This window comes from Corapipo altera, unplaced genomic scaffold (genome assembly GCF_003945725.1).
Source record: "Corapipo altera isolate COAL_440 unplaced genomic scaffold, ASM394572v1 48, whole genome shotgun sequence".
NCBI lineage: Eukaryota > Metazoa > Chordata > Aves > Passeriformes > Pipridae > Corapipo > Corapipo altera.
The window spans coordinates 4,587,764-4,613,753 of NW_020884931.1; the positions used below are offsets into that span (position 1 = coordinate 4,587,764).

A 25,990-nucleotide genomic window follows, 5' to 3' on the forward strand; every position below is an offset into this window, starting at 1 on the left:
ATAAGGTCCTACAGAACATGAAGGAGTAAATAACATTACATAAATTAGCACTAATTCTTTCTTTTCCATGGCCTAGTGAGTTTCTTCTGGTGGAAAGAGTCATAAAAAAACCCTGTATGAGCACCCTATAATGACATCCTGAAGCTTCACTTGTGTTCCAATCTTGTTTGCTTATTTGTGTTCATAATAGCCTTTTAAATATGCATAATATTTTAGTATACTTTCTAATAGAAAGTAAAAAAAAAATCTATTACCTTTTAAAGAATGGAAGTTAAAAATATCTTTAATTGCTTGATATAGAGCTAAGAACAGTTCCAGGTACATATGATGCATTGTAGCTGTAACGAGAGTCTTCATTTTTTTCTTATCAGCTTTGAAGGACTTGCATGCAACAGTTCAATATCTTAAGGTGGAGACAGGACTTGTAATATTACACCAAAAAACCCTGTATTCCTATTATACTGACACTATAAAAATCCTAAACAGAAACAGAGGTAGTTTTTTTAAACAGTCATGCTTTATTTTATATTATGTTTTATTTGACATGACCCCCGTGCTTAATACTGGACAACCAACTTCTCATTTGTTTCAATGTATGGGGATGATAAAGGAAAATGACAGGAAAAATAGCCCTGCATGTTTACACAGTCACAAACCTCCCCTTGTGAGGAGAACTTCAGCTTCTTAATGACTTCTCTAAGCTTATGCCTTTTCTTCTTCCATTTCTCAGCATCATGCTATTTTTCTTAGACAGATACTCCCAGTTTGGAGTGCACTAAAGGGTTAACTGAAACAGAAACCGTGTCCTAGCATGAGATTGGGAATAGGCTACAACAGATAATTGTGAGGTTATTGTACAGCCTTGCCAAAGACTAGGAATTATATGATACGACAAGGAGTATCTGTGATTTTTTAGATAAAGTATGAGCAAATGCCATAATGTATTTCAGAGACAGGATGGGAAATTTAATTATAAGAATGTGTCTAAGGCATTGGCTGAAAGGACTGGCAGACAAGTAAAAAGAAAAGGGAGTTTATTCTCTGTAATGATAATACAAGAATCTGAAATTTACTGTACCTGTCTGAGTTAGTTTGCATTGACAGACACATTTCAAGTGGGCTTTTGCAGCATTTTCTGCAGTACAGGGAAGAGCAATTGTTCTGGGGAATATTTCTTCTTAAAGTTACAGTACAGTAAAATTATTTAACTCATTTTAGCTCTCCTCGATCTTCACACATGGCTAAGTTATTATAACAACATTTTTCTGTCTTTTGAAGCACTGTATTGTACTGTGGAAGGAACTGGGTGGCCTGTGGGTTTCCTCCTAATGGAGACTACTGTAAAATCTTTTATTTCCAGTACTTCTGTGTTGATAGATTCATTAAAGTTGCCAAGGAGAAACAATGAACACAAGCTCTAATTGGTTCCCAAATAAGATCCCTACTACTACTACAGTGACTTACTCTGAGCTCCTGTTGTAGAAGAATTTCAGCATGCTGATTTGCCCCAAGACTCACACATGCTGGAAAATAACTCCCTGCAGGCTTGCACTAGGGAGGGGGAAAAAAAAGGCTCACTCTTTCCCACCACCCATTAGGCTCCCATTGGCTTCATTTTGCAGTGCTTTTCTTGTAAAGGATGTCTTTCTACGCACTGATGTAGTATCTAGCCCATGCTGACACTGCCATGAAAGGCTCTATGAGCCACTATACTTGACAGAACTAAACCAGTAATATTATTTATTTCATTTCTTTGCTCAGTGGGGTAATCTCATGAGATATGAATCTCTTCTTCATGAGGGCCCTGGGGATAGCAGGCAGAATGAAACTTAGCCACGCTTAAGTATAATGCAAACAGCACAGATCAAAGTACTCAGGCTCCAACAGCAAGGAGCAGACCAAAATATCGGGTATGACACCCAATATCTTAATTTATTTGGAACAATACTCTGTAGGCTGGTTGCTTTCAAAATAGATCTGCTTCTTCCTCATAAACGTATAAGATTGTCTTGAAATGCCATTGATGTTTCACAAGCCTCATTTGTGACAGTCAGCTGAGGAAGGGTCTCAGAAATGAAAACACTCTTCTGAGGTCTGACTCCAAGACAGTTGTGAAGTGTTCTGACATGTCCCATCTCTCTTAGCAAGTACTCCCAAATCTCAAAACCCACTTTCTGGAGAAAGTGGTCTCCTGAGAGCAGAAAAGGGAAAGAGAAGATGGAATAGCAGACATTATATCTTAAAGCATCAGCAAAGAACATAAAGTTATTTTCAGTCTTAGGAGACTGTGGAGCTTTGGGGGTTTTTAAAGAAATGAAAGCTTTCTATTTTCCTAACATTCTTTGTAAGTTAAACACTCTGTAGACTATACTTTACTGTACCACATTTTTAGGTTATTTTTCTTCATTTCTCCTCCTCTTCTCAGACTCACACCTCTCAAGGCATCTCGGTGTGAAAACTGCAGTTGCTATTGAGAATAGGCTTCGTATTAGCGCTGCTCATTAGTTTCTTAATGCTTAGAAACTTCTGCAACACAATTCATGTTCAAGCCTAATAAAGAACACTTTGCCCTGACTACTCAATGTTGAATATGTACAATCCCAGCTGAGAATAAAAGGACTCACAGATATTCACCCCTTCTGAAAGTCAGGCCTAGTATGCCTCTGACTACATACCCAGGTGTGGGCACCCCTCTTAGGGGCTATTTTTTAAAAAAATCATTTAAAAATGCCCACATAGCTGCTTTCACATCACAAAGAAGAGAGTGCTATAGCCAGAATCAGAAGTTCCTGGCTCCCAAACACGCTCTGACCACACATCTCATGTGTCAGAGAAGAGGGCCGGAAGCGAGGGTGCAAAGGAACAATGTGGCAATAGGTAGTTCCTTCTGATCAAACGGTGCCTGTCAAGCCTCACTCTCTTTGTGGGTACTGCAAAGCTGCTTTCATGGGGCCCAGCTGCCTTAAAGGACTCCAGTGATGGCTGGTGCATGAGAAGGATTTGTCAGGCAGCACCAGTTCTTCATATATGACTTGTATGTCTTAGCTGCTGACAAAATTCCCTCTGAAGTTTTACAGTGAGCTTGGGGAGTTCTAGTAAAAGCCCCAAATCCCTGCAGACAGGTGATAACATCAAAATCTCATCTTTTGTTTTTGAATTCCAGAGAAAGTGTCAGGCAGTTGTGTTTGCAGGCACAAGCTTGATCCCCTAACAACTCAAAACCCATCAAAACAAACAAGCAACAGAAGGTAAATGAGAGTGCACAAATTTAGCATGTGCTAACATTGCATGATTCTGGCAAATCTTACGTTCTGTGGGGACTCACTACAATTTTTGCATGCTAAGTTTTGGCACTTAGACTTACAGTGTACAACTGATGTTAAAACACAAGCCACAACCTGGGCAACTGAAGTGGAGAACATCAGTTGGATTTAACATGGACAGCAGGGCAGGGATCTCAGGACAGAGGAAGAGAAGCAGCACCGCTTGAAACTTCAGCAACAAAGAATCACAGGAAAAGCTGCCAGCCTGTTTCCCCTGGACTACAAGGCTTTCAAGCACAGCTTCCACGCTGGCACTGTGTCCCACATCCAAGAGAGGGGTTGTGCTTATGCAGGATAAATCCCCCACTGTGAGAGGGACTAATTTATCAGATGCTACTGAAGCTGACATTACACACTTCATTCCATCTTGAAGTCACACCCTTCAGCCCAGCCCTGACCCACAATGGACAGCTAGCATTCTTGGGAGCCACTGTCATTTCCCACCTCCAAAAAGCACACAGTACCCTTCTCCTTCTCCCCTGGTTCCCTGAAGAACAAGCTGGCTGTCTGGCTGTCCTAAGTTGTGGGATGTGGCTCAGAGGGCCAGGAAGATAGCTCATCCCACATCTGCAATATTTAAGAATCTTGGTTATGATAACCACAAGATCATTTGTAGAATCTTTACAGGCAAAGGGCCACCAGAACAAACCAGGAGTGAACACACATCGGTGCCATGCACAATTCTGCAGACTCGAGACATGGTACAAGCGGCACAAAGGCTTCTCCTGACAAAATGTTCCTGTCACTTCCTGATACAAAAGAACATCAGGGAGGAAAAAACCCAAAAAAACAACAAAACAACCATCATCAAACAGATTTTTCCAACTGTGACTTTTATATACTGTCAAGACTTCTTCATAGCCCCGCTTTGAGAAACAACCAATCTGGCATATTCTGACACCGACATCACTTCTAGGCCAGAGCCCAAGTCAGACAGGAACACGAAGGAACAAATGCACAGCTGTATCCTCCTCATGTTGCTAATATTGAAATATAACCATGTGAGGACATGATTTTTCCAGGCCTCACACACATATGACTTAAGAGAGATCCTCAAGGGGCAGAGTGTGCCGTATTACAAATTCCTCATAGATGACACATAATTACCTCTATTTTGGAAAGGATTAGAAGAAACACTGGAGGGGAGTCCAACCAGAGGCATTCCTTAAACATCATACTAACAATTTCATTTCAATTGCATGGGTGCAAAAAGACGTTGCATAAACAAAAAGGCAAATTATTCCAATATTGAGTCAACAAGAAGCTACACACGTCTGTGATGCTATAAGGTCATTATTCTCCAACTCAAACTTACCATATAAAACAAACAAACAAAAAAATCCCCCCAAAAAACCCAGAAAAACCCCCAAAATAAAACAAAACCCCAAGTATTTTCCCTAAAAAATATTTGTGTGATTTCTTCTAAAAGAAACAAACACAGATCTGCATCTGTTATTACTCATTTGTAGGTCCTCTGTAAGCTCCCTGCACAAGGAGGTAAATATTACTATTATGGGAATGTTGTCTAAGTGGGACTTATATGAAGCAGTCAAAAGGAAACCATGTCAAACTCAGCACCCAAAGAATAAGGCCTCTCCACACTACAGACTGGATCCTTAACTTATGCCATTTCTCCCTCAAGCCAATGAAAATTTACACTAGCTGAGGATCTGACTCAAACAGTTTATCAGAGGTCAAACAATCACTGGCACGATCTGCTTTAAACAGGATTTATGAACACCAACAACATGCTAACCACATGTTATCTCCACTGAACATAACTCAAAATGAGGGCTTACCCACCTGAGGTACTCTGCTTTAAGTTTCTGCCTTTTTAGACCTGCCCTGTGTGCTCTCCCTTTTGTTGCTGTCCTCCTTTCCTCTTTCAGTTCCTTTGTAGAATACCCTCAGGTAAACTGAAAGCAAGCAGATGGGGGTGGGGTAATATAATGTGGGAGCTCCTCCCAACTACTGGAAATGCAACTTCAGTTATAGTAAGGAACATTTCCAAATCAGCTTCCATCTCAGTTGACAAATAAATGAGGATACCTGATCTTTTTTTTTTCCCCCTTCAGCTGATCATTTCAAGAGTGTAGCTTTGCTGCAGGAACTTCAAATTATTGCAAACAGTGTCACAATGGGATGACAAGTTCATGTTGCAAAGCCATGCAAGGGTCACTCTCTCCTGGTTCTTAAAAACTTTAGGGGTGAGGGATCTGATAGACAATAGAGATCTACTACATGGATAACACACATCTTGTACCACACGCTCACTCTTAACTTTGGATTTTTGTGAAGTTGCCAAACATACAGATGCCAATCAGGAAACTAGAACCAGTCCTTGCACAGAGATTAAGTAATTCAGCACAGTGTCTCTGCAAGCTGTAATTAAAAGCAGTTAGCTTCATTACAGGGAGAGCAAAAGTAAAGAGGCAGGGATCTATTTTTGGTATTGTTTTCCTGTAAAATATACTTTACACTACAACTGACCCGTTCACCACTCTTCAGCTGTATTCAGTTAAAATTAACCAGAACAGACCAAATCTAGGCATTGAGGCAAATCAGAGAAAACACAAGGTTAAAGAAATCTTAGAACCTGAAGTATTAACTTCCGCAATATTACCTACGTGTCTAATTAGTCAATTCATTTCAAATTATTGCTGCCAAATTTCAAATTACTATTAACAACACTAACAAGGCTGATTGTGCTGATGATACTTATGGCCAAACAAGGAGGGACCTGAGTTTCTCAGGTTCATTACATATATAGGTACAGAACAGTGCGTGTGCATTCCCTGAAAGAACTCACAGTTTACATTTCCCTGCATAGGATGGATTCAAAGATACTAAACACAAGAAAGGGACCAATATGAGAGTAAAATTGGTTTTAGAATTATTTTAAAACCTTGATTATCTCTAAGCATCTGCACAACTAACAACTGTGGGCTATAAGAATAATAAAATATAGTTACTCATCAGAGACTTGTTAGCAGATTGACATCTAGGCATTCACTGTGAGACAATAAGTATATTTAATAGTAGCTATTATATTAATACAAATGTAGTGTAAGAAACATTTGTATTTCTCCCCCTCTGCTCCCAACCCGGTATCAGGTATCTTAACACACTCTCTCTACCCATTGCACTGATGACACAGAAACTGGAGCAGATGACTACTGACATTTGGCAGGAAACTGCACTTGCAAATATCAACTTAGATTCATTACAGCTAATCACAGTTTTGTCAAACAATATGATGTCATAGTATCTGAAGTAAAAAATGCCCCTTCTTGTCATACGACCTCTTAGTTATCGTCCTAAGAACATGCACACATGAGTTTCTTTTATTTCTGTCCTGATCCTTCATGTAAAAATATTACAAAAGCATGTAACACATTTAAGTCTTGGAAATACATTATCTGGAATTTACCCTCTGGATTATCATTAAAATGTAGAAGAAAATATATCCAGAGGAGCCAGTTCCATATATATATATGATAATACCTGACCTAAACTGCCTAGCAGACAAAAGCACCACTCTTAAAAGACATGTTTTCAAATTTTGGAAGTGACTTCAGTGGACAAAATTTACCTCTCTTGCTATCTCTGCACACTTAGAATATTCTAAAAGGAACATATACACATCTGTTCCATACTTCTAGCGGTCTTTCATCCTTTCTCTTGCCTATGTCTGGGATCATTTTTAGAAGAGAGAAACATTGACTTCTTAACAGAGCAACTTTTGGCCCATCTTTGCTGATCTTGGCACCTTGTCAACAACTGGTTTTGTGTTCTTCACTCCCCCAGGTATCTTTCATGTGCAGATTAGAAGTCAAGGGCCAATGAGTACCTTACTCTTTCTTCATGTTGGTTGTGTATAATGTGATCTTGGTCTTGACAAGACTTAAAAAGCACAGTAAAGCACTGGTACTACTATTAAAATGGAATATACCTGAGGAAACAAAAAGCTTGAATGAATGAATGAATGAATAGCAGTGTTATGACAGTTACACATCCAATGGTTCCAGATAGAAAGACTCAAAAAACTGTGTTCCATGTTAAATCAAGTAATAGATTTTAAGCAGATAAGTACATAGCCTGGTCTCCCACACTGCATACTGCAGGACACAGAACCACACCCAAAATCTCAGACACCACACACATGGATATCAGGATGAAATAGAAAAAGGATGAGTGGTCTCATCTCTTAAATTATGTCAAGATAGCAGGAAGTTTTAAATTCTAGTCTTGATCCTTCCACTGACTTGAGAAGGTAGTATAACCAGTTTGCCTGAGTGTCACCATTTAAATAGTCAGAGTACTTACTTATCCCACAAGGATACTGTCAGGTTTAATTAATTATGTCTGTGAAATCCTGTCTAAATGAAAAGTGGCAAGCATGATTTATTAACTAAGTCTAAAACACCACTGCAGAATCAGGGAGTGATCATTGTTTTATCAAGAGAATAACATTTCTCATAAAACATATTTCAAATGGGAAATTATAATAAGAGCCCTTTTGACTTATTTAGACGTTTCTGTGAGGAGCAACACAATAGACTTTTGATGAGTTCTAGGAATAGAAGTGTAATCAAGAACAAGAGATACAGGAACACTCACCCACTGACATTAACGTGGCACCAGCTAAACGGCATTGCATAAATCATGAGAGTGGGGACTATATATCCAGCACTGCTGTAGGGCAGAGCTGAAAGAAAACTACTCCTCTGCCTATTAAATATCTCTTGCTTGTAGTTTGACTATGTGCACAAGTCTCCTACGTGTAACCAACCAAATAGAGACCCCAGCACCAGCGAGAGCATGGCATTAGTAGCATAAAACTACCTGTAAGGTGGTGATGTATGATCTACAGAGGGCCTGATTTATGTCAGTATGACTCTACTGCTGCCAGCTCTCCTGCTCACAGGTGCATCACAGCTCTAATCTGCAGGCAGAATCCAAGTGTCAGAGTTCGGAATGGCAAGTAGCTGTCGTTGATGTACATCTCTCGGGGTGCAGTGGGCCCTCTTTTTTGGTCCTCTTTTCACCATGATGATACAAAAACCCCACAGATAAAAGAGTAGACCGAAACATTCAGAGACCTGTGAATTACCCTGATTCAGCACATCCACTGGACAGTCTTGTGGCCCAACTCTTTCCTGGACAACTCCGCCTATCTGGCCTGTACTGGCAAGCTCCACACTCTCGGTGCCAGGAGCAGGAGTTTCAGAGGAGGAAATGATTCATGACCTCAGAATGTAAGTGAAATCCCACAGATCTAAGAAAATACCTATTCATCTGCATATATATATGTGCATACCTCACATTTGCCAACTACATTTCAACCAGATACTGCAAATAAATAAAACCACCCCAAATCAAGTAGAATTTGGCATCAGGTGGGATGCCACAGACATGACACATGATTATAAACGAAACAAGCAGTACCACGTGACTTAAATTACAATGTCAACTGAATTTGGGCCCAATCCAACAAAAAATAACCACAGCTTTTCCAGGCTACAGATACATCAGGTTTGAATGGCTGCACTGTGTCAACATGACATGTAATTTGGAAATATCAACTTGCTATAGAAAATAAAGACAGTAAGGGATTGTCCATACTGGGTCAGAATCCTTTACTAAAATATTTTAGCTAAAATTATTATAATGTAAGAAATTGTGGGTGACCTGATTTGTGAGTCGGCCAAGGTAAAGGCATGGGAAGATCCCCTTAATTAAATTATTACTCATTTGTTTACACTTGCAAGTGAATTCCCCATTTCAAGTCATGCCTCTGCCTCTTTGTTTCCCAGCATCCTCCTTATTATCACATCAACTTAAGACAGCCATGCACAAGAGCCACTTATCCATGCTGGCACAGGCCTGGCCAAGCAGCACAGCTCTCCAGCAAGCTCAAAGGGTGGGACAGTCACACCACTGAACTTCCTGGAACAGCCAAGCAGCTCAGACACAAACCCCATCTTTCTAAAACAGCGTCCGTGCTAAGAACTGGGTTTAGCTGCAGGCTCTGACACAGGAGCCTGTCTCACTTGTTAACAGGGGGTTTTCAGGGCTTCCCCTGGCAGGGGAGCCCCCACCTTGTGGGGGGAGCAAACCTGAAGAGGGCAGATGATACCATGAGCAATAGTCCTTGCCCATGTTCCTACTAAACAAAAAGGCACTGCAGGTAACACTGTTATTTGGAAATACAGTGACATGTATTTCAGAGTAGTCCAACCACATCTTTGCTAGTGTTTGAAACAGTTCTCACCAGAGACACCTGGCAGCAACCCGTCTTCAAATATCCTCTAGATGGATATGCTGAAAACATGGAGAGATTTGAAGCTACCAAAGAATGCAATGGTTGCACTGACTGGATCACCATCTGTAAACATACGCTGTAAACACACTTTCCTGGAGAGGTAGAGGTGTGACTTTTTTTCCCAACCAATTCTTCAGTCTCCTGCATACAGGTAAGTTACAACACATCATGAAGAGCTGATTGTGGCCTCCTGCTCCAGATCATCCTTCACCCCAATTTAAATTTTATGTGACTATGTAATCAAATCATAGAATCATGGAAAGGCGGGAGTTGGAAGGGACCTTAAAGATTATCTAGTTCCAACCCCCCCTGCCATGAGCAGGGATGATACCTACTAGATCAGGTTGCACAGAGCCCCATCCAACCAGGTCTTGAACTCTTCCTGTGATGAAGCATCCACAACTTTTCTGGGCAACCTGTTCCAGTGCCTCACCACCCTTTGTGTAAAGAACTCCTTTCTAACATCTAACCTAAATCTCTCTTCTGTCAGTTTAAACCCGTTCCCCCTCATCCTATCACTACATGCCCATGTAAAAAGTCCCTTCCATCTTTTTCGTAAGCCCTCTGTAGGTAGTGGAAGGTCACAATGAGCCTTCTCTTCTCCAGGCTGAACAACCCCAATTCTCTCAGCCTGTCTTCATCGGAGGGGTGCTCTGGTCCCCTTGAGCATCTTCCTGGCCTTCTGCTGGAACTGCTCCAATAGACCCACGTCTTTTTCTGTGCCGGAGGACCCCGAGCTGGATGCAACACTCCAGGTGGGGTCTCACCAAAGCGGAATAGAAGGGCAGAATCCCCTCCCTCGACCTGCCAGCTGTCCTTCTTTTGGCGCAGCCGGGATGCGTTTGGCTTTCTGGGCTGCGAGTGCACATGGCCGGCTCGCCTCCAGCTCCTCATCCACGAGAACCCCCAAGTCCTTCACCACAAGGCTGCCCCCAAATACCAGAGTTTGGGGCCTCTCCCCGTCCACATGCACAAACTCATGCAAGAGTAAGCAAGGCGAAGACGCCACGGAGACGGAGCCCCTCGTCCTTCAAGTCCCCGTGTGAAATTTGCGCAGTGTTGGAGTGGACAATTCAGGGCTGCCCCTTCCCATCGCATTTTTCCACGCGGCGCTTCCAGCCCCTTTCCCCGCGGCGGCACGGGCCTCCCCCTTCCCGTTCTCCCGCTGCCGCTCCCGCCGCCGCCAGCAGCGGGAGCCACGGCCCGTGCTTCCCGCTGCTCCGCCCGCGCAGCGCCCACGTGACGGGCCGTGGAAAGCCCCCGCAACCCGGCGGGCGGCAAGGATTCCACGAATTGGAATGACGGGGCTCTCCGGATCTTCCTTCGACCGTGCGCGTCTAAACACCGATAAACGGGAACAAGCGAGTGCCCAGAGGCGCCCAGCGCGGCTGAGGGGCCCGGGGGCGCGGCCTGCCTGCTCCGCCCCGCGTGACGTGACGCGCCGACCAGGAGCCATGGCGGCGGAGCCGGAGGTCGGGCGGGACCCGCTGTGGGTGCGGGACCCGCTGTGGCCGCGGGCGCGGCCGCTCCCGCTGCCCCCCGGGAGCGGCTCCGTGCGCTGCCTCCGCCGCGACCGCGCCCGGGAGCTGGTGAGTGGGAGGTGGGAGGCGGGTGCGAGGCCCTCCGGCCTCGGGGGGCGCTGGGCTTCTTCCGCTGTCGGTGGCGCTGCGCAGGCCGCCCGCCCCGGCCCTCTGGTGCTAACGGGCTGTCGCGATCCCCACCTGTGGGCACGGTTGTTTGCGTTGTTGTCGCTTAGCTGAGCAGCAGGGTTTGCTGTGAGATAGCCCTATAACCTGTTACCTATATTAGGTATTATATGTATATATGTATGTGTGTGTGTATGTATGTGTATATGTGTGTGTGTAAGAGTTTGGCGAAATAAACACCTAAAGAAAAGTACAAAGATCAGTGTTTACAGAGCCATAGTGCTGTCTACTCTCTTATACGGATCTGAATCATGGGTCGTCTACCGCCACCACCTGCATCTCCTAGAACGCTTCCATCAACGCTGTCTCCGCACAATCCTAAACATCCACTGGTCAGATTTTGTGACCAATACATCTGTTCTAGAACAAGCAGCAGTCACAAGTATTGAGGCCATGTTAATGAGAGCAAAGATGCACTGGGCAGGGCACATCTCCAGGATGAAGGACCAACCACAGCCTCCCTAAGATCTTGCTTTATCGTGAACTTGCCACCGGCTGCCGCAAGAGAGGAGCCCTGAAGAGGAGATACAAGGACTCCCTGAAACGACATCTCAGCCTTGGTTATATTGATCACCATAACTGGTCTACTCTGGCCTCCAATCAGGAGGTCTGGAGACACAACATCTATAATGCTGCTGATGCCTTTGAGAACGCACACAGGATCACTCTCGAGGAGAAAAGACAACGCAGAAAGAATCGTGCCTTGCAGCATATACCACCTAAGGAGTCTTTCTGCTGTGCCTTTTGCAACCAGACATGCCTGTCTCGTATTGGCCTTTTTAGCCACCAATGCTCTTGCAACAAATGTGGGTAGAGCCCTCCCCAAATCTTCGTTCACAAAGCCCGGCCATGATGATGATGATGATACATACATACACACACACATATTTATATATATATATATATATATATATATATATATAAATATGTGCACATGGTGGTGGGTTGACCCTGTCTGGAGGCCAGGCACCCACCAAAGCCGCTCTATCACTCCCCTCCTCAGCTGGACAGGGGAGAGAAAATACAACTAAAAGTTCATGTGTCGAGATAAAGGCAGGGATAGATCACTCATCGACTCCTGTCGTGGGCAAAACAGACTTGATGTGGGGGAATAAACTGAATTTTTTACTAGTCAAAATCAGAGCAGGGTAATGAGAGGTAAAACAAATCCTAAAAACATTTTCCCCCCCACCCCTCCCACTTTCCGAAGGCTCTACTTCCTTCCCCCCAGTGGCATAGGAGGACAGAGAATGGGGGTTATGGTCAGTTCATCACAGGTTGTTTCTGAATTTTTCCCATAGCACAGCTTTTCCACTTACATGTTTACGAGCTGATTTAGACTGTATTCAATTGTTTGGTAAACAGAAATTAAAACAAGCACCATAGAGAATGTTCATGCTTTTAAAATTGTCTGATTTTGGCCTCCCTGCTGCTCCTGGATGAAGGAAGAAAACATCACTGCCTAATGATTTTCTTTGTCAGAATGTTTCATTTTGAGTTGATGATATAACTCAATTATCTGTTTTTTTTAGAACATTCCTGAAGAAAGCTTGTATGTGAAGTGTAACGGGCGACTGGCCAATGATGAAGATGTGTTGCAAAGTGGAGCTGTTTATAGTCTGGAGCCAAGACTTTGTGGTGGAAAAGGAGGTTTGTTCTTTAACTGCTTGCTACTGATTAGATTCTTAGGTTGAAAAAATTCTGCTATGCCATAGTCTGGGCTGGTAGCAGGAGTTCTCATATACTACCAGATCTCTTGTCGTGTGTATGACTGTGATATAATGTCTCTGAGCTGAAACCAAAGTGCACATGGAAAGCTGAGAATTGACCAGGGAAGCTGCAGTTCAGCTCTTCTTCACATCCCTGTTCAGCTTAGCTCTATTAGAAATCTGTATCATCCACCAAAGTGACTTCAGAGTTGAAACTGTGTTGAAAAGGACCTGTTATCTTAGGATCCTGTTTCGTCGATGGTTTCTTAGGACAAATGTTTCAGGTACAAATAGTCTGTGATTTGGCTATGTTTTATGACCTAATTGACTTTCTTCTCTTATTTTAATAAACACATAAGTGCCACGATCTCAGTAGCTGAAGAACTAAAGAATTCAATCTAAGCTAGACACCTTGTATTGACAAAATATTTTAAGTGTTGTTACCGAAGGTGTGTATTAACATGGCCACTGACATTGTGGACATTCCCTAAAATGGAACATGATGGGTGAAGGAAGCTTTGCAGAATATTTGAGTGTAGCTGGAGTCAATATGTTTGCTTTTTGAATGTAGTTCTCAAAATCTTAGTGAACGCATTGCTGCTGATTTTTGGGAACATACTTGGCTGGGCGTCGCAGCTTGGTCCACGTTCTTCAGTAGCATGTTTCATGAGCTACAAAATTTTCCTCACTAGTGGCAGCAATTGGGTTTATTAGCTGAAGACAATACTTTTTTTGCCTCATGATGCAGTAGACTGTCTGGCTTGATTACTCTCTATAACACTCCTTAAACGTCATTTTAGGGCACTGACATTGAAGATTTGTTCATCTTCCAGTTAAAAAAATGGTGCTTGGCACTTTGCAATTGCATGAAGGATTGTATTGCTATTAATCCATGATGTGTTTTTTTGAGCCTGTTAAACAAGGGTCTTTATCCAGCTGGAGACAGTATAAGGTGAGACTGAGTGAGAGAAAGTAGTGGTCTTGCCTTTGAGTAATTAGTGGCTGAGGAGTGTATAGAAATCAGTTTTGAGGGGCTCTCCAGAATAACTTTGTGCATAACAATCATCTTGATGAAGCAGGTGAGGTTATCTGCTAAAAAAGCTATTTTATTTTTTGTTAGGTTTTTAAAAGGTGATTTAAGCTTGGTGGGGCTAAAGGGTCTTGTGGGGGGAAGGTATATCCTGGCTAAATTAGAAAGGACCCAAAAGTGTTAATTTGGGGTGAAAAAGGTTTCAAACCATTTTGCTGACGGACCCCAGAAATAGACCTTCCTGTTAGAAATGCTGCACAGGTTCTAGTAAATCTGGAGTCTCTCTGGTGTGAACCAGGAGCACAAAACCAAGGTGATTAGTAAACACTGGGTACCTTTGTTTTCCCTTAGTGCTTCAGCATTTCAGCCAATGACAGTTCTCCAACATGTGGCAGCTTTTAACTCTCCCTGCAGTTACATCGAGGGAGAGGAGAGCATTGAATTCACTATATTCTTTTTCCATAATTAATTCTTTTGTTGTGTGCTAGCTCATATCCTTCTGTTTTCGTTTAGCTAATTCTTGATTACTTTTCCCTCTGTAAGGGTTTGGGTCGATGCTGCGAGCGCTTGGTGCTCAAATTGAGAAGACAACAAACAGAGAGGCTTGCCGAGATCTCAGTGGAAGAAGACTTCGAGATGTCAATCATGAAAAAGCGTAAGGCATTTTCTTGGAAGCTGGAATTATAAAATAACCTGACCCTGTAGTTCACTGTTAACAAAAGAGGTCAAACGCCAGGCTGTTGTAGCAGTGAAATGGTACTTTGAATACTAGAAAGAGCAAAAGTGAAGTCTTTAGTGCAGATGGACTGGAAGCCAACAGGAGTCTCCTGACTGTAATTCTATTATTGCAAAATAGATGTGATTGTACTGCAGCCTGCTTCTGAGAGACTGCTCTCCACCCCTTGGATTCCTCATCTGGAATTCTCACAGTTCTCCCTGAAGCTGCAAGAGCACATATTGGGGATATGTGACCTTACTGCTGTTTCTGGCTTTCAAAATAAACTCTGCTCTCTTCTCTGTAGCAGAATCTCTGTCTGTTCCTTCAGTAGTTCCCCTGAACATTGTTACTTGACTTTTCCCGTTGTCTCCGCCGTAGCGGGTGGTGAAAGCATCCAGTAAATGCAAAGCAACCAACTGGCATTACATTAAATGCTGGAAACACTCATTTTCCTGGTTCTGTTACCTGCAGGATGGCTGAATGGGTGAAGAAGCAGGCAGAGAGGGAAGCAGAAAAGGAGCAAAGGCGCTTGGAAAGGCTGCAGCGGAAGCTGTCGGAGCCGCGGCACACGTTCACAGACCCGGAGTACGAGCGGCAGTACCGGGAGATGGCAGAGCGGCAGGAGGAGTCCATCCGTATAGGTACTGCAGCTCGGCCTCGCCTTCTGTCCTCAAAACAGAGAGCTCTGGATCCCTTTCCCCACCCACGGCGTGGGGCGGCCCAGTTCTAGTTCCATTTCCATCTGAAGAACCATTGCGACGCCTTGAAGGATGGGGAAAGGGAACTCCAGGGGTTTCTTCAGGGTTTTCTTCTGTCCCTGAAGCTGGAGGGGAGAGATGCTCCCCCTCCCCCTCCCCCCCCCCACGTGGCTCCATGGCTGGCAGGGAGACAGGACACTGGGCATGGAGAGGAGGCAAGAGAGCGTTTATTGTTGGGGATGCTACATTTATAGGGTTTAGGAGGATTCACAGAGTAACCAATTAGAAGTCTCAAGGGGCTTACAGGAACACCCAGTCACAGGAAGGGGTTAACAAAGGCCAGTGGGAAACACCTCAGGGCACCTTCCCAGGACATTCCTGCATGGATAACACTTGTCATGGGGGGTGCTGGGAAGAAGAAGCATATGTTTGCAAAGAGACCACCAAAAGCCATTTTAAGACATGTTTAAACAACAGTTTCCCTATATAATGCAGGTTTAGTGCTACATAGAGCAAACTGACAGTCTCTCTAGCCTCACTCCAGCATGAAAACTTAAAAAAAAAAAAAAAAAAATTACTGATGGAAACTCTTCCAGTTGAAGAAAATTTTTAAGATTCAGTAAAATTTGCTTGACTTAATTTTTCCTCTTTGTCTGCAGTCTCAAATTGCATTGAACAGTGTAACGTAAAACAAGTGATGCTTCATCTTGTTGTGCGAGTGTCACCTCATGATAAGAGCCAAATTCTGTGAAGATGGTGTTGAACTTTAAGAATTACATTATCAGTTTCGGTAAAATGATGAAACTATAAGTGGGTCTTACATAAAAACTAGATATTAAATCCAGCTACAAAATACCTTGTTTCACTTCCTGGTCTTTGTAGTTACTTTATTTATCCACAGATTGTTCCCTTGTTGGCAGCTAGATGGTGAAACTGAGGCTGAATGGGATGTAGAACCTGAGAGTTCAGTTCAGGAATCCAATTTTAATTGACTCTGTGCCTTAGTAAATCCATGTAGGAAAGCTTTTGCTGCTGCTGAGGTTATTATGAAGCTTAGAGTCTTCATGAATGTGCACCAGTAGTGATTCTTTTCTATTTGTGTTTTAAACTTCATCTGAAATGAAAACTGAAATTTACAACATGTAGGAATTGTGTGCAATGATGAAGGAGACTTTCAATTTTGTTTTGAAGGGTTGCAGGTTATTGCCAGCAAAGCAGTGTCATCAGAAAGTGGCAAGAGTCGGAAACGTCCTGGTGAACCTGGAAAGAGTGGAACAAAATCTGAAAAAAGAAAATGTCTTTGGTAAGTGTTATGCCTTGGTTCTATACTCAAGTCTCAAGCCTTCAACAAGATGAAAGGTTAGATAGGTACAAGTAAGTAGATTCAAATCTGAGATGTAGACTGAAATAGGAATAAGAAATCAAACTGATTAAATCAAAGAACTGAAAATAAACATTTCTGTATTCCTGTAATTCTGTCCCAGCTGGAGCAGACAAACTTTATTTGCAAAAATAGGCACTTTTGTCCACCTCCCCTTCTAATATGGTTATATTCTACTGCTTCCCATTGTCCTCTTTTTTTCATTAATGAATTAAATTTACAATGAACTTTAAAGATTTTTTTTCCTGGCATCTTTAACCTAATGTAACATGAAAGAGAAGCCAGTGATTCCAGTCATTTCTGTATTAGGAATTCTGTAAAGAGATATCTGTTTTGGGGGTATGTATATCTTGTGCAACATCAGCAGCTCTTCCTCTAACTAAACTATCCTAAATAACTGTTAGGGTAGTTCACTATACCTCTTTGAAAAGAGAAACATGACAATTAAATAAATTACTCAAAAAAAAAAAAAAAGTTAAAATAGATATATGTTAACTTGTAACATACTCCCTGTGCCAGGCTGGGATTGGATAACGCCAACAATTCAGGCTGTGAGGATGACAACAAAGATGAATCCTCTTGTACATCTGACAGAAGTTGTCTGTCAGGCACAAACTCAGATGAATGTTCAAGCAGCGCTGTGGCTTCAGCAGAGGATAGTCCTTCTACCAGTGCAGCTTCTGCTTCAGCAGAGGATAGTCCAGTTACCAGTGCAGCTTCTGCTTCAGAAGAGGGTAGTCCATCTACCAGTGCAACTGAGAAACCACTGGAGCAGCCAGAAGGTACTGGAAAAGATGTAAAAAGAGAGATGTGCACAGGTGGGCAGACGGAAATTCTGGCTGAAGAAAGTAGTAAAATGACGAAGCCCCTGAAGGAAGAGGCCCAAGAAGAGAAAGAAGTGACCCAGGCTCAGAAACAAGAGGAGCTAGAAAATGTTTCTTCTAAGGCACCGGAAACAAACCAGTTACAGAGCACAGTAAGTATGAAGCTGTACAGCTGAGGAAGCAAATAAGCTTCACCTACAGCAATGGAGCTTTTCCCGCTAGACTGATGAAAGCCCAAGTGATCCTTGGTAGTAAAGGGTGCCAATACTTGTGGTTCATTGCTCCTTGCATGACATTACTAATAAAGATTTTTGGGGGTAATGAATCTAGATTTATTCTAGCAATAAACAAAGTATGGCTTTTTTTTTTTTTTTTGCAGGCTAGGGAGATGCTTGGATTTTCTGCCTTTTTTCAGCTTGAGCAGAAAGTCTGCCATCAGCTGCCAATGACTGATTTCTCATATGTGAAAGTTTAATACAGTTCAATGGAAAAAAGACCAAGGATCTAACCTGATCAATTAGAACTCTGTCATCTACTGTACTGTTAGAGCTGGCAGATTTTAAACAGGATGTTTACCATTCTTCACTGTTTACCTTTTGCTCAGTATTTGCGAGACTTTCTATTCTTAAAACAGGAAACTCCACCAATGCTGTGGCAGATTGTTATTGCAGGTGGAAATATTTTTATAGGAGTCCTTGATGATTTTTTTTTTTTTTTTTTGAAGTAGGGTGAGAATAATGAGACAACCAGTCATTTTTTTGTATGCTTAGCAGGACAAAGGTTCTAGTTCTGCTAGCGAGAATTGCTTTTGCTGAGCGCGTAATAGAGTGGTCTCATTCCCACTGCTGGTGTTACTTGCTCTGGGGTCTTTGATACATACCATAAGATTCATCTGTGCTTTCAAGTATTGAATGAAATGAGCATAGATTTTGGTGTCCTTTTTAATGTGTTAATGTTTGCTGTTAGTGTTTAGCATGTTAGTAAAATCTGGCATTTGAATTATCCAGGGCCCCGGGTTTGGACTACAGAGTCTGTAGAGGTCCCTTTTGCCCTCAATTAATTAGCAAATATGCTAATTTCCTTTTAAGATGAAATTTTAATCCTCTTTTTTTTTTTTTGTGGCAGGATGAGGTGTGAACTTCAGAACTTGTTTTTTGGGTTAGTCTTACTAAAAAGAGGTGCTTTTATATCTATTTCTTTAATTACAATGTAACTATGTTAGATATAACTGTTCATCCTCCTTCCTGCTCCTGCTGGAGGTATATTGGTTGTATTCTATTAGGTTTACCAGGCCTCTGAAAGTCAATTTACTGAACTGCTGTGCAAGATAGTAGGCTGTTTTTAATTCAGCTTTCTTGGGAGTAGTGAACTTTCCTGGGGATAATTGTAGAATCATGGAATCTCCTGAGTTGGAAGGGACCCACAAGGATCATCGAAGTCCAACTCCTGGCCCTGCACGAGAGTCATACTGTGTGCCTGAGCACGTTGTCCAAATGCTTTTTGAACTCTCATTTCTCTTGCATGTTTTTCTCTTTGCAGGAGGTGGAGCCGATAGACCTATTGGCGTTCAACTCTGCTGCTGAATTGGAAGCCCTGGGTTTAGATAAGCTGAAGATGGGATTGATGGCTTTAGGACTGAAATGTGGAGGCACTTTGAAGGAAAGAGCAGCAAGGCTTTTCTCAGTGAGAGGTCTGTCTAGAGATCAGATCAAGCCATCCTTATTTGCAAAGCCCTCTAAAGGGAAAACTGCTGGTTAGATTTGAGACTGTTTACCTTTTCGCATGTGTATTTGATGTCATTAAATAAAAGTTCTTGGTATCCTTTCAATTGAGTATCCCCAGCTTGTAAATTCACATCCACAAGATAAGCTTCATTAGCATCCCAAGGAGTTACAAAAAGCATGGGCAGGTGCTAAGTATATCATCATACACAGACCCAGCTCTTGTGGATCTGTTTGACAGAGTGTTCTGAAAATACAAACTGTAGGACTTAAGGGCTAAATTGTTAAAGCACATTTAGACTGTTCTCTGTTTACCTAGGTATGGGATCCAAAAGGAATGTACTTAGCAGTTTGCAGCTTATCATTAGTAAAATCTGGTTTATATGATGAGCAGTGACTTAAGTGAGGCAAGTGGTGGTAAGAAAATGTTTGGTGGAGGTAAAGCATGTGACATGGCTGACAGTTTAATCTATAAGGGAGCCTTGGAAAATTTAGGGGGGAAAAAAGGGAGGGAGGGATGAGAGAGACTTGGAGGTTCTGCTAATCACATCTCATGGGGGTTGTGACAGGACAAGTGGCCCCTGGATAGAAAGGAAATAGGTTTGTTTACTGAATGTGTTTCATTAGGAAACTGGAATGGAGGGTGCCTGGGAGGTCACCGTGGCATGATGAGGTTTTAGTGGTGTAAATTCATCAGCTGAGAATATCCTATGCCGGCAGCAGTCCCCACTTGGGTGGCAAACCTTTGTGTGCTTACTGCCAGTTCTCTTAAAGCTCTCCTACAGTGCCTGGGTTGGGAGGGCCTTCAGCTCTATGAACACACACTCGAGCTCCTCTGTAGCATGGCAAGGGTAGCGTGGGCCAAAAATGAACGGGCCATTTTAATGACATGTTCTGACAACAGCTCTCGGCCAAGTTATTTCCCCTCACTGCAATCGTGCTCTTGCCTCAGCTGCAGTGACACAGCCATTTCTCAGCCTACCCTTTGCATCACCTAGTTGTCTTTTTTTGTTGTTGTGGGTTCCTGGTTAAGCCAGATCAGTTCCCTGATGGGGCATATGATGTGGCTCTAGCAAATTTGTGCAAGCGCAACTGAAGCAGCATTACATAAAGTAGGGAATAAATGATGGTTCGTGAAGGAGGACTGGAATATTTTAAGCCAGCAGTAGTAACAAACACTTTATTGATCAACTGTGTGTTCAGTAGTGCCAGAATTGAAAGAAATACTCTACATCTGTCTTAGAGTAGGTGCACCTTGAACTAGCTCCACCCTTTGGCACATTTATTTGGGAATTGTTTAGCTCCTGCTGAGCTAAACACGAGCAAGCACTTGCTCTGGGCTATGCCCACCTGAAGGATTAGTCTGGAGCAATACTGTGTCTACAGTGTCTAGAGAGCCATAAGGCAATTCTGGACTTCCATGTGCCCCTTAGGGCAACCAGAAAACAGCTGGATAACAAACAGGACTCAGATTGATCTGTCAGCAGAAGAGAAATAAATAGGTGAAGTGCTTTAAGGTTTCTTAAGAATTTGGACAAGAACAGAAAAGTCAACAGTTAAAAGAAATATATAAACAAACGGTTCCAGTGTTATATGGGCTATTTCCACAGGAGAGAATGGCCTGAGAATAGAAGTGATCTTTCTAGTCCAGGGCCAGAGGATAATGCAGAGTTTGCAGCACCCTACCTGTGTCTTTCTTTTCCCGAGGATTAATGCAGCTTTAGATTTCAAAGATGTTTCTGGTTGTAAATGCACCGAAACTGTGAACATCTTCCTAGAGAAAAGGTTCGTGCTCCCACACAAACACTTCCCCAACAAGCAAGTGGTGTGATTTACAGAATTCTTCTGAAGTGTCACTTTAAATGCATTTATTTCAACCATCTAGAAGATCTGGAGCACTGCCTGTGTTTCACTGGCATTTCAGAGTTGCTGACTGAAAAGAAGTAATTAGCGAAAACACTAGCACAAACCTAAGGGGGGGCTTTTCCTCACTTCATATGGATCCATTTCTTCCCTTGAAAGAAAGATAAGTACATCTAATACACAAAACATAGCAGGGAACAGAGCGGGTCACAGAGAGAAATAACTTGTGGAGATTTAGAAAGATCGTCACCAGCAGACACAATAGCTGCCGGCCTTCAACTAAAAGGTTTCTTTCCCATTGTCCTCACCTGTACGGTCCTAATAAACGACTTACTAAAAAACACTTAAGCGCTTTGACCCACACGCCACCCGCTGGAGTGTGCGGGAATTGCTCCCTTTGGCTTGCCGAGTGCGGGAGCTTCTGCACTTGCTGCTGTAGGTGGCACTGAGCTAACGCGGAGGATGTGTCCAGCTCCAGCATCGCTGCAAGCCCTCAGCCCTCTGCGCAGAGCTTCTGACCCGAAGCCATGGCTCTGTTCCACGGGCCGTAGGCACACGGTGCCGCTGCGGAGCAGGGATATTGGATCGCGTTTATGTCATTCTGCTTATGCCAGAAACGGTCACAATTAATCCTTGTAATCCCCCCCCAAACTAATTCTTATCCAAGATTTTGCTTTCTGGACAACGTTGACATTTGAAAGGTTTGTTTGCAACAATGCCTGTTCTCAGGAAGGTGCTATTTTTAAATTTTAAAGCTTCTTCCGAGGCATTTAACAGGAGATGGTAATGACTGCACACCTGTTAGTTGACACAGCCACCTCAGCTGGCTTTCCTTTGGTTACAGCTGAGCAGTAAGAGGGGCTTTGCAGATTAACATGCTAAATGGAACCTGAAGGTAGAGAGGTGACAACTGCTCTGGCCTCCTTCATCTGCTGAGGAGGGGATGGGCAGGCACTGCTGCTTTCCTACACTGCTGGAGGCTGGGCAGGGGCTGGCTAATCCAGGATGGTTAGTCTGGGTTTAGAGCCAGCAGCTGTGCCTGCTTGGGAAATGTCCCAGTGGCCTGAATGCACATGCTGCCTTGTCCTGCTTCTCCCTTCTGCATTTGCTGTGTGCCTCTAACCAGGCACAGGGAATCAGGAATTTGGACAAAACCTGGAGCACAAAAAGGAGCAAGAAGCTCTTAAAAGACATGCCTGGGCTGTAAGGAAAGAAGAGCAGTCTTTAAGGAGCCATCTGGCTTGTGAAACATCTGCTGGAAACACTACACATCTCCTTGAAAACATAGATGAGCTGCCCAGGGAAGTGGTTGAGTCGCCATCCCTGGAAGGTACTCAAAAACTCTGTATATGTGGCACTTGGGGCCATGGTTTAGTGGTGGGCTTGGCAGTGCTGGGTTAGTGGTTGGACTCCAAGCTCTCAGAGTTCTTTTCCAACCCAGATGATTGTATGGTGTCTGGTGGTTACAGATGGTAACTTTTGGCCTGCGTGATATTATACCCAGCACACAGCAACTAGCTGAGACCTCCTAAGGGTGACAGAGTTATTGACCATTGGGCTGGAAGTTGGCAGTCCCCTGAGAAGTAGTGATTACAAATTGATTGCATTCATTTTCAACAAACAGAAAACAGACTTTCAAAGGGGATACAGGTACAGGGGCTTGCAAAGGGGCAGATTTGTCATCACTGAGAAAATTAGAAGGAAAATTGTAAGCAAAAAAACCCCCACAAATAAACATTAGGAGTACCTTTAAAATGAGATTACTTAATAGCTTTAAAAAACCTCCAACCCTCTGATTTAATAGTTATCAAAAAAGTGTGCCAAGAGCCGTGGACTGTTGACATGACCTTTCAGTGCCCAGTATCTCCAGATAACTTATCTCCTACCATGGCGTTTCTGAGCTATTCTGCACCTGCTGGTTTAACTGTAGGAAACCCTGGCACCCCAATAGCTCTGGAGTGCCCATGTACCCTCAGAACACAGGCCAGAGGCAGCAGCAATGACTGGCTTTTTATTCAGTTTTATTCTGAAATGCACAGACATTGTGCACGCTGCTGTCCTGCACCTGCTCCAGGAATGGATAGAGGAGCTCAAGTCTTCTAAAAATATCAAAGTCCTGCAGGATCTCTGCCACCCAGTGCCTCTCTCCCCCTTTTCTGTTTGTCCTGGGTTCCCCTTTCCCAGCCTCCAGCTGTTTCCAGCCAAAGCCAGAGAAGTTCCCTGATTATCACCTTTGTCGGGATGTGGATTGGGCATCTGACTTTCCACTTCTACAGGCAATTAGAAGGCTGGCCTGAAAGGCAAAGTGTCAGACACCCTTGATAGGAGTCTGTGAAATGCAAAGGGGAAAAAAACACAAGAGAGAGAGAGAGGAAATAGAGTCTCGCCAGCAGGGAAAAGCTGCAACATCTCACGGAAAAGAAAATTGAAAAGCAGTCTTGGTTCAAGTGAAACAGTGGAAACATCAGACAGGGCAATATAGCCCTGCTAGCAGTGGCATTTAATGTGGCTTGAAACTTTTGTTCTCTCCCCTAAAATGGAGATAATGGATAGAGATAAAAGATAACTAAAAGATAACAGAGAGAGAAAGTGCTGCTAGCATGCCCAAGCCTCGCTCTTAAAGAAAGCTTTCCTGAGACCAATAGGTCCAGCTTCTGACCCCATGTCCAGCTCCACTGACTATTGCAGGCTTTCACAGATCATCCTGTGAGCAGTTCCACAAAGGCTGGCCAGAGCTCACACTTGTGATAAGCTTTAGCTCGGGTGTGCTGCCACTGTGAATACTCACACAGGGGTTCAACTTTAAGTGCGGGACTAACAGGGGTGTTGGAGACCCTCATGTGAAGAGCACACACTGCCTTCTCCTTGAGCAGCACCAGAGGGCTGTAACACTTTCAGTAGTGCAGGAGGATGCCCAGTGGTTTAATGCTGGTTTTGCCTTAAAACACCTTTACATTTTTTGAAATCGTTTCTGGTTATATGTTTTTGTTATGCCCCTGTTGTGCTGCTCTTCCGTTTATTTTTTTATAATACAGCATTGAAGTTAATGCTGAACCACACTGCTGCCAGGTATGTAAGGCATGTTCTGCCTTTCCTTGGAGACTGTGGTGCTGCTCAGCCAGAAAGGAGAACATGACAGCTTGGCAGCCTCTGTATGTGTTATATGTTGTACCAATACAAGTAACACACAGAAGGTATCTCAGCAAATGCAACCTGGATTGTAAACGACGGGCTGGGAGATCATTTCCTGCAGCACGGGCTGGTGTCTGAAGAAGCCTCAGGTGTGGCAGTATTTCATCCACAGCCTTCTGCCTAGGAGTTTCCACTGTAGAAATCTCTGGAGCCTTCCTCACATCAGCCTAAACTCTGAGCCAGCAACGTATTCACTGCAAAGCCAGCTAGAGTTTAGAGGGGTGGTGTGATGTCTCCCCAAAAGTGGGGAGCTTCAATCCAAATGTGGGCTAGAAACTAGCCCCAGCAGAGGTGCTGTGACATCTGTGTGGCTGCCTTAGCAATGAATACAAGTACCCGTGTTGGCAGCAGGGCTGGCAGCAGTTGGTTGCTCACAGATTTGCATCCTGTCTCTGCCCTGCAACACCCACAGTCCTCCTCACAGTAGAACCAGTCCACCCTGGCCATCCCCTCCCCTTCTCCTTTCCCCCCACTGTTTGGTTTTATGTACCTTGTGTCCTCATGACACCAGAGCAAAGGGAGCCAGATGGAAAGCAAGGGGAGACAGACACAGTACCGGATTCTGGTGGAGAGGAGCAGCCTTGTCCACCCCGCTGTTCTCACTGTCCATCCCTGCTGTGATACTCTGCTCCCCACTTCCCGTAGCAGCCTGACCTCAGTTGCACTGGCCGGGATTTCTCCAGGGCTGGGGGATGGATGATGTCTGGAATCGAAGTGATGAAGGTTGGAGGGGAGCCAGGGTTAATGCTCTTCATTCTCAGGCAGCAACCAGCTCAAACACTTTCTTTCCCAGGAGCAGTGTGTGGCTAAATCATCGGCTTTGTTCTTCCTGGTGACAGATGATCTCACGGCCTTCAGGCTATGCCCTGCCCCGATCTGGGTGGAGAGGAATGCCAATGCCATTAAGATAGATGTTACATAGTCATGAGAAGGAAATGACCAGAGATCATTAGGGCGCATCCAATTCTGATTCCAGTAATCAATGGTGCTGTAGCCCAGTGCTGGTGAATGGTGAGTCTGTGCTTCTGCCTTTTTTTCTGCCCTTAAAAGCCTTTTGCCACAGGTGTTTACACAAGTGCAAGGTGCCAACCTACCCACAGGCCAAGGCGACAGCAGGGATGCCTGGGTGACCTCAGACCTGGGGTCCTGCAGGGTAGCAGGAGCACTTCACATCTCAGCCTTCCTGATGAATGACACAAAGCCACTGCAGAGTCCAACAGGTCCTTCTTTTCACCTGGTCCATGGCCATCCTGTCTAGCCAGACAAACTCATTTTGGCGTCTTTCTATCAGCAGTGGTTCAGCCAGAGCCTCAGGGGCCACATCCCACAGAGCCACAGAGATGGACAGCAGCCATCACTTCATCCCCAGAACTGCTGGTATCTCAGTAGCTTTGGAATTGAGGAGTCTGACATGAAAGTGGAAATCATTATCATTGGTCCCACCCCTGGTCAGCAGTTCAGAACAGTTCAAGAAGGGATTAAACCACATTATCATTGTGT

General features: G+C 43.7%; 1 protein-coding gene across 1 annotated transcript; it reads left to right on the plus strand.

The window, feature by feature from the left end:
- Positions 1–10,946: 10,946 nt before the first annotated feature.
- On the plus strand, positions 10,947–19,542 carry SDE2 (SDE2 telomere maintenance homolog). Its single transcript, XM_027659336.1, has 7 exons — positions 10,947–11,237; positions 12,887–13,004; positions 14,637–14,748; positions 15,283–15,452; positions 16,701–16,812; positions 17,410–17,866; positions 19,254–19,542. The coding sequence occupies exons 1-7, from the start codon at positions 10,947–10,949 to the stop codon at positions 19,470–19,472; spliced, it is 1,479 nt and encodes a 492-aa protein (XP_027515137.1). The 3' UTR covers positions 19,473–19,542.
- Positions 19,543–25,990: the final 6,448 nt, after the last annotated feature.

Excerpts from the sequence above, each read along its gene's own strand:
- SDE2 (XM_027659336.1), top strand. The coding sequence starts at position 10,947 with ATGACGGGGCTCTCCGGATCTTCCTTCGACCGTGCGCGTCTAAACACC. Across the intron at positions 14,749-15,282 it reads GATGTCAATCATGAAAAAGC|GATGGCTGAATGGGTGAAGA; the intron begins GTAAGGCATTTT and ends TGTTACCTGCAG. Across the intron at positions 16,813-17,409 it reads GAAAAAAGAAAATGTCTTTG|GCTGGGATTGGATAACGCCA; the intron begins GTAAGTGTTATG and ends TCCCTGTGCCAG.